The following is a 9,196-nucleotide window of genomic DNA, read 5'->3' as shown; positions in this document are numbered from 1 at the left end:
TATAATATAAAGAGAATCGGTATTGTTTCGGAAAATTAAGCCGTATTCATTGCGTATAACACACCGCAGCATCTCATAGCGTAGCGTAAAATAATCACTACTAGGTACTAAATGAAAATTGAAATTACACTATAATATTAGCCAGGAGAAAGATAACACTGGCTTTTTGTGTCAATAACCATCAGAGCTGCTTGAAAATATAGCAGATGGTCATAAGATAAGCAATGGAGCTGTACCATTCAGTGTTCGCGGCCCTCAGAAGTAAGGAATAACGATTACGAAGACGAGTCAGGTCTAAAATCCGTTATTAATAGCAGAGCGTGATTTTGAGATCACTTTATAAAACATTATAGATTAGTGTCCTTTTACACCATATTATATTGGATACTTTTACGCCTCGATAATATAACGTTGCTCTATTTTTTAGATCTCGGAGGCCACTGACTGTGACTGCATACAAGTTTTCTATCATATCTCTGAATACGTTTACTTCGGTAAATATTAAATAATTTTACATAAATTCAATCACTTACTAGGGAAGGATACCTAATATCTACGGCATGGTCACCCCGTCCATATTATATTGCACGAGGACAGCCAACAATCTGCCATCGTTATTATACCTAATATACGTATCAGAAGTTTCACAGATCGCCTTTCACAAACATATTTTTATATTCCCAAGTAACCATTTTTTACATTATATGAATAGAATTATAATTACATACCAAACTGGGTATATAATATCGACTGTGGAAAGGGAAAAGGGCGTAATCCACACTAATTAAATTTTACAAAAGGCACAAAACGTTTTTGTTGTGGTTTTCGGTCAAAGTTAATTTGGTTTTTATATCCCTAATCTGATATTAATTATTGGGTTAATTAAAGAAACTACAACAAAAATGACGGTTAAGTCGTTTTTCTCACGTCACTTCCTTCTTTTCTTTTAAAAGAAAGTATAGCTAAATTTAGATAATAAATCGGTATTTAAAACTTACATCCTTTGGACACAACGTGTATTTAGTCGTGTACAACGTTATTGTGCAATAAAACCTATTTTGAAAGAACTGATGGTTACGCCCTTTTTCCTTTCTAAAGTCGATTAATAGAATGTCCATTTTTTTATTATTATAAATAACACTTGTTTGAACGAATTAGTAGTTAACAAGTATGTATATATTATAATCCTTACACTTATTTAATAAAGAGGTTACAAGTAGGTGCATTGCTAAGTTAATTAGGTACTTTCTAAGATGTTGAAAAAAATCTTGTATAGGGAACCGAAATATAATTATTATAAAAGTGATAGCAAAAAAGGACGTCAAATTTTCATACAAACTCTGAAATGAGATAGAGCGACCTATAGTTTGGCTGTATAAAACAAATTAAAATATCAATGTGAGCCTAAGTGAAGCACAAAAACACGTGTGTACAATATTTTTGAAAGTATGAAAATTTAAACAGTATAATTTAATATTTGTGTTTACAATATTTTTGAAAGTATGAAAATATAAACAGTATAATTTAATATTTGTTGCATACATATTATATAGCACTTACAATAAACTGAAACTTGCTTCAGTGATTTTTGTAAGGATACCACAGAAGGCTTCATCTAGAAAAATATGTAATATCTTTATGTAGGTGCATAGATACAACAATCTATTTGTACCTAGTTGTATTTTAAAAAAATCATCTAGGTACCTAGTTCAATATTTTCAAATCCATTTAACCACACACAACTATTGAATGACCTGTAGGTAGCAAAATATTGTGTATTATAATACCTAATTAATAATTTCTTTTGATATTCTTTTCAGATTACAAAAACTTCGTGGTCGTACTTCACCCTATTGCGAACAGTTTATGATCCATCCAAATAAAATTGTATATTAGTATGACAATAGAATATTATACATTATAATAAATTAAATGAATGCATTAAATCCCTATGTTTAGTTCCGTCTAATATCATAGAATGTACCTAAGTATTTCTAATTTATTGTTATATAATAATTTTATGTACAACAGACGTTTTAATAGATTTTTTTTTAAGAGAAGTGGATTCAGCCACGTTTGACGAACATAATATGTAATATTATTACGTAATAGTGTATGCTCTGGATCCAAGCACATATTGAAAAACAACATGTGCATTTTCCAGACCCGGGATTCTAACCCAACACCGTCTACGGCATAAGCGGGAATGACATTAAACACATCACCACACGTCACAATATGAGCTTGTACGCTAGAACCATTAGAACATTCAATAATAAATACTGACAACGTACAAATACATTGTGTCACTATCATTATAGCTCCCTTCCAAACCACTAAAATCAGAGACACGCGAGATCACGTGACTCGAACATATTATGTGAATTTGCAGAAAATACAAAATGTTTTATCACACGTGAGGTTGGTGGTGCGACGTGATACGCGTGAGGTGACTTCAGTGAGGTTCAGATACATTTGAGTCGCTTAGAATCATAACTCACATATTCCAAAAATCGAGTTTTGAGATAATCGCAAAAAACCACCAGAGCACTATTTTTTGTAATTAGAAGAAAAGTATTGAACTCCCTTGAATATTAATGAGTGAGTGAGTCGATTTACACTTTTTTTTTTTTAAATATATAATACTCCTAAGGTTACGGGAAGCATTTAAAATTTTTATAATGTGAGTTTTGACACCAACTTTGTGAATATGTGAGTTATGACCCAAATGTGTAGGAATAATGTGAGTTTTGATTCCAAGCTACACAAATATTAATGCATGTAGATTGTAGATGCATCATACCTTTTATACAAATTTGGTAGGAATGATTGGATTTTGAATAAAACTAATTATTGTAGGACATTCTGTCATATTATTTTATTTTGTTTTCACATAATTATTAGCAGTAATTATAAATTGTATTCTAAATAATATTAGATCATCGTCCTAATGTGACTCCACCAATGTCATTGGACTCCACACACTGAATTTTATTGATATCACATTTTTTATGATCAAATTCTTGCATTCTTTTGATTGACAACGATTTGCAAAGATTGGCTCCTTTGTGTATACATGTGGGATTTAAAGGCATTCCACTCTTGCCTTGTATCTGAAACCAAAATAAAACAACCCAACTTAATAAACCCTTGGAAGTATTTGCTCTTTATTGTGGAACAAAAGGAATACGTAGATACCTACTAAAATATAATTAGCGCTTGGTAAAAGTAAGTCTCACTCATTGTAAAGTTTATTTTGATAACTCAATGGAATCTTTTATAGGTATTCATGGTTATAATTAGTATATCATTAAAGCACTGAGCTGAATTTATTTGACAGTGTCATTATGCAAAGTAATAAAATAACTAATAATAAACACCAAATTATTTTAACATAATATTAGGTATAACTTAATTCAAATGTGTATACTAGTTAAAAACAATTTTTACAAACTCATGTGAGTCATGTCATGTCAAACAATAGAACCTATAGATGCAGAGCAAATTGGCAGGCAGCAGCCAATGAAAAATTCTTTAAAAGGCTTAATTAAGTTACTGAGACTGCTAAGAATAATTATTAAACTTTATATTTTATACAGAAGGTATAAGTAATGACAAAACACAAGTTATTATCAATGGAAATTCAATATCACATTTTGGTACTGACCTGTCAGTCTTGGCTTTATTTTTCTTCCGGTTTCATGTACTTTCCTCACTTCCTTATGACTCCACTTGTGACTGGGGATACACTTATAACCATATTAAATAATTTCTATATTGTTTTTAGTCAAATTTTAACAAATAATGCCGAAATTATTAAAAACAAGGCTACACAAGTGAACAGCAACTTCTTTTTGAGATGCGAAATCCGCCATAACACTTTGAGGAATATTGCTCTCTGATTGGTTAGAAAGGCCATGGAGTCAAAACTCATATTATTCTTTGAGTTTTGACTCCAACAGTGAACATTTTCAACGATTTTCACATAGTTTAAAGTGACTTTTGATACCCAACTATTTTTCTGATTAATTAAGAAAGAAAGATTTATGCATTTAGAATCACTTGGCATATTTAACTCAAAAACGACAAAATTGCAAAATGTGAGTTATGATTCTAAGCGACTCAATTATTTTAAATACCTACCAAGTAAAACGATATTGCATACTTTTTGCCCGTGGCGCAAGGTTACCATGACCTCGTACTCGGTTAATGTAGGGTAATATTGTGTTTCTTACATTTTACTCGTCCATCACGGGCGCTTACCACAGTACCTACGTTTATAATATTCATTCATGTTTATTAATTGAATAACACGTAGGTACTACTATAACGTAAAATTAAATATTTTACTATTATTGCCTAGTGATCCATTTATATGACTAGGTACATGGAGAAGAGGTTTGAGAATCATTGAACTATAATAATATTATGCTAAACACAGCATTTGAGAACATGCTGAAAAAGTATATTGATTGATACAAATTTTTATTGTCTTTCATAATATGCACTGGTAAGCCTTATATTAGTAGGTACATAATATATAATTATTTGCTGTTATTTTAGTATTATCAAAATAATAATAAAATGCTTGATAAAGATATAATTTTTTCAAGAGCAATGATTTTATGAACACAGTGACCAATACAAATTTGACAGAAATACATTTTTATTATCTGCAACACTTGGCAACACTGCCGGCTTCGTGACGTTTAGCATCGATCATAACAAAAATATTTCTTTATCAATGCAATGGTATTTACGCATTCAATTTACAACAAAATAGTCAACTAATGGTCAAGAATTAGTGTAGCAGCTTGAAGCAGTTATTCATTTTAATTATTTTATGATATAAAGTCATGGATAAGATTCCCGATCAAGTCGGCTATTTAGTTCTGACGGAGGACGGGGCCGTCATCGAATCAGGCGGTGAACTTGAAAATGACGAACGAGTGGCCAACATCATCATTGGACTTGTAACCTTATCGAACAGGTAAATATCTTTATCATTAAACAAGAATATTATGTTATCATTAGAATATCATCCACAACACTGCAGTACTTAGTTTAAAGTTTCTTTCTTATAAATGTTATCTTATTTCCTGTCGCCGTGTAAAAATGCTAGTTGCCCGACTATTGATAACGTCATGTTTATAATATTATCGCATAACAGTTTTGTAAAATAATACTACACGTTTCAATTTGTAACATCATTCGTGTGACAGATAGTAATGTCTAGTTTCATGCTGTGTGAACTGTCATACAAAATAAAATCGTTGGGTGACATCACAAATAATTCATCCATTATTTTGACGTATATGGATTAATATATAATATCAAATAAATCTAGGTATGTACGTACGATTTCAACGTTTATCACGTTATGTTAATTATTTCACCTTGTTTGTACTGCACATGTCAGTTTTACTGTCACATAATTACAATAACTGTCACATTGTCAAACTTAACCTATTATGTTTCTCGTAGATTTAATGCTATAAATATTATTTAACAAAATTAAATCTTAAATTATTTACAAGACTGAAATTATAATTCCATTTTGAGCCCATCCAACGAAGTACCTACTTACTTACTTAATTTCTTTTTTAACATATTTAAAAATTGGGTTCTTGTCTGTTTAGTTAGTGGAAGCCAGCGGGAAAAAAAATTGAAAGTAGCCTATTTACTGGATTATCTGTTAGGTTAGGTTATCATTCTTGAATTTTGTCGAAATCGGCTATGAAAATTGCCGCTGTTCCCGCCTGACTTCCAGTAAATACACTCGTACCATAAAATGTTGCATATCGTCGCTTAACAACACCGCGGAAGTCAATTAATTAAAATTTTCAGGGGAAACAAAAAACGTCTCAAAAAATTTAAAATTGATACCTTTTAACTTATTTTTTTTTTGTTTAGTTAAAAAAATGTTTCTTTTAACTAAACACAAAAAAAAATAAGTTAAAAGGTATCAATTTTCAATTTTTTGAGACGTTTAACTAAACACAAAAAAAAATGAGTTGAAAGGTATCAATTTTCAATTTTTTGAGACGTTTTTTGTTTCCCCTGAAAATTTTTATTAATTGACTTCCGCGGTGTTGTTTCTTAAGAGACGATATGCAAAGAGTGCGACACATTGTACCCTTGTGGCACAGCCTCAAGGGTTCCGTCGTCGTGGCCAGCCCTCCCTCACCTTGCAGTGCTGCTACAAAAGTGATCTACACACTGCAGGTCTGGCATGGCGGGAGGCGCAAGAGCTGGCGATGGATCGAGGGAAGTGGTGTGAACTTGTGCCACAATTCTGTGTCATGACAGGGTGAAAGAATAAGAAAGACGCAATATTATTTCCTTCTTCTTCTTTGAGTCCCTTCTCCTAGTGCAGTGGTTTTTAATAACTTTGGTGACACGGCAACCTTAGTTTGTAAAGGTTTTTTCAAGGCACTTGAGCAAATCAATATTGAAATTAGTTGGATAAGTGAACATGTTTTTCACAATGCAGTTGCTCAAACCTTGGCGTCAAATTAGACATTCCCTCATTTCCTGGACCGCATTGAGTTTTGAACGGCAATCACCATAGATAAAATATAATATGTAAAGTTTCTCAGAAAAAAAAATAAGGCTGCAGATGCAGCAGGACTGTGATCTCTAGCATATTAAAACTTCGAACACTGAAGGCTGCCGTGAACTCGAAGTATTTCTAACGTGGTGGAACGGTTGTGGTCCAAATCTTAGGGGTACATTGGGATGACCGCATTACAAAGTTAGTTTACCTGTTTAAATTACCTAGGTATTTAATTAAACAAATAAACAATGTCCTAAAAATGAAACAACATTTAAATTTTATAAAAACATGTTAAAAATCTTATTTGATAACACTTCAACAGAAAGTCACGCCAAGTGACAATAGAACCGATTACCGCATGCAGTACAGTGTGATCACGCGCCATATATTGTTGACGAGTGGAATACGAATCAGAAATTTTATCCATTAAATCGAGGTCTTCAAAATCAAGGTTTTACTATTTTTAGGTATTTTTAATTCACTGATACTAGAAGTCTCCGCACTAATCCTGGCTGTCATATTTATTTATCTGCTTGATCATTGCCAATTTCAATCTGATAACGGCTAACACCCAATTTCTTAGACATCATTAGCCTTAGGTTGAATTGTTTTAGTTCACTTGTTCACAATGTGATAAAACTAATTCACTTGTCTTTAATTTTTATTACTTTGTTTGTTTCAGAGTGGACCCTGTTGCATTTCCTACAAACGAGTCTTTAAAAAAAATTTCAATAACCTACGATGACCACTGCTTTATCATCTGCATGTCAAACAAGAAAATACACATTGTGAAGAAAATGTTGTCCAGCAATCCTGACCATACCGACGCGTCAATTAATGTATAAAACAAATCTAGTATTTAAAATTGGCTCAAAATGGCTCGAAATTTATTAAAAAGCAGTGTTGAAAAAGCGTCATTCAGCATAATATTTCAAGTGCTATTCAGATGTCTGACATTTATAATAAACGCGTGGGTTCTACGTCATGTAGGCCACGCTGTTATAGGTATAATGAATGTAAGATTATTACTTTTAGAAAGTTCAATTTTGTTTTTAAGTCGTGAACCTTTCCTCCGCGCTTGTCTAGGTCATAAAGACGGTCCGTCTTGGCCGCAGGTAATTAATCAGATGTGGCTAACGGTTCCCGTAAGTGTTGTCTTCTCGGTACTATTTTTATATATCTGGTTGCACGTTTTGTCTTTGGGTCATCCTGAATATGCCGTGCAGTATGCGTTCGGCTGCTGGAGCGTTGCCATATCTTGCGTTATAGAACTCATTTCGGCCAGTGTTGCCTTAGTCGCTCAGATATTTTGTTTTGTAAAATTGCGAGTCGCATTAGATACGTTGCATATATTAGTGAGAACAATTATATTTTTAGCAATATTAATGAACGACACCAATAACGCACTTATCGCTTTTTCAATCGCACAAGTGTGCAGCGGAATAACAATTACCATTAGCTACTACGCATTCTTTCATTGGTATATTAAAAAATTAAATGCTTATAAAGCGTCCCCTAAGGGCACAAAAGAAAATGACAAAGATGTCACACGATTTCAATACATGGAAGATTTTCCATTTAAATCTGTCAAAGATTTTTTACCTAAAAAAATTGGAGAACCTCAATCTTCATTTGATGCTCAATTATGCACATTAACTGTCAGCTTTGCAAAGCAAGGATTTGTGAAGCAACTCTTAACTGAAGGTGAAAAATACGTAATGTCTGTAAGTCCAGTACTGTCATTTAGCGAACAGGCGACATATGACGTTGTGAACAATTTAGGGAGCTTAGCAGCCCGTTTCATATTCAGACCTATCGAGGAGAGTGGTTACTTTTATTTCACGCAGATGACTGACCGAGAAAAAGAAATAAAAGATCAAAACGAAGACAAAGTATCTGAATCGTGCAAAGTCCTCTCTCACCTCTGCAGGGTGGTCACATCTATAGGGTTAATTGTATTGGTCTTCGGACAGAGTTATGCCCGTACGTTACTTTTGCTGTACGGCGGTGAAGGTTTCGTCGGTACCGGGTTGCCAGTATTGCTCATGAGATGTCATTGCTTAGCGGTTATTTTACTAGCCGTTAACGGAGTAACCGAATGTTACAGTTTTGCCACAATGACAAGCAAACAATTAGACAGATATAATTTTTTAATGGTGTTTTTCTCAGTCACATTCTTACTTCTTTCATATATTTTAACTAACATTCTAGGCCCTGTTGGATTTATTTTGTCGAATTGTATAAATATGCTAGCACGTATAATGCATAGCACGTATTTTATTAAAAATAAATTTAACGGATCCGTACACAAGCCACTGGAAGGCCTTTTCGTAGGTAAAGTTTTCGGCGGGGCATTGATTGCTGCCGGGATAATCATCAAAGCTTCTGAAGTAAGAGTAGCTCCGTCTTCGCAACTATTTCACGTGTTAGGTGGAGCATTCGTGTTAGTGGTTGTTTTAAGTGCTTGGGCTTATGAAAACAGACCACTGTTAGATTTAGTGTATAAGAAATATGTCGAAAAAGGAAGGGACCATCCGAAAACCAAAGCTGAATAGGCATTACAAATTGAATGATTGTTTTTAAGTTTTGTATAATAATTTGTGAAAAATTTTAAGAAATAAAACCAATTAGCTGTGTTAA

The 9,196-nt window shown here is 33.0% G+C and overlaps 2 protein-coding genes across 2 annotated transcripts; both read left to right on the top strand.

The window, feature by feature from the left end:
* The first annotated feature begins 4,693 nt into the window (after window positions 1-4,693).
* Lamtor4 (Late endosomal/lysosomal adaptor, MAPK and MTOR activator 4) lies at window positions 4,694-9,196 on the top strand. Its single transcript, XM_085944906.1, has 2 exons — window positions 4,694-4,990; window positions 7,239-9,196. The coding sequence occupies exons 1-2, from the start codon at window positions 4,857-4,859 to the stop codon at window positions 7,399-7,401; spliced, it is 297 nt and encodes a 98-aa protein (XP_085801032.1). The 5' UTR covers window positions 4,694-4,856; the 3' UTR covers window positions 7,402-9,196.
* On the top strand, window positions 7,432-9,196 carry LOC147073697 (man(5)GlcNAc(2)-PP-dolichol translocation protein RFT1). The gene has a single exon (XM_085944903.1). The coding sequence runs from the start codon at window positions 7,432-7,434 to the stop codon at window positions 9,109-9,111; it is 1,680 nt and encodes a 559-aa protein (XP_085801029.1). The 3' UTR covers window positions 9,112-9,196.

The sequence above is a fragment of the Rhyacophila brunnea genome, unplaced genomic scaffold (genome assembly GCF_057557595.1).
Source record: "Rhyacophila brunnea isolate RB1 unplaced genomic scaffold, BYU_Rbru_1.0 scaffold_17, whole genome shotgun sequence".
In the NCBI taxonomy this organism is placed as follows: Eukaryota; Metazoa; Arthropoda; class Insecta; order Trichoptera; family Rhyacophilidae; genus Rhyacophila; species Rhyacophila brunnea.
The sequence above is the reverse complement of the archived record's forward strand: the minus strand, read 5'-3'. Positions and strand labels throughout refer to the sequence as shown.

Excerpts from the sequence above, each read along its gene's own strand:
- Lamtor4 (XM_085944906.1), top strand. The coding sequence starts at position 4,857 with ATGGATAAGATTCCCGATCAAGTCGGCTATTTAGTTCTGACGGAGGAC. Across the intron at positions 4,991-7,238 it reads CTTGTAACCTTATCGAACAG|AGTGGACCCTGTTGCATTTC; the intron begins GTAAATATCTTT and ends TGTTTGTTTCAG.
- LOC147073697 (XM_085944903.1), top strand. The coding sequence starts at position 7,432 with ATGGCTCGAAATTTATTAAAAAGCAGTGTTGAAAAAGCGTCATTCAGC.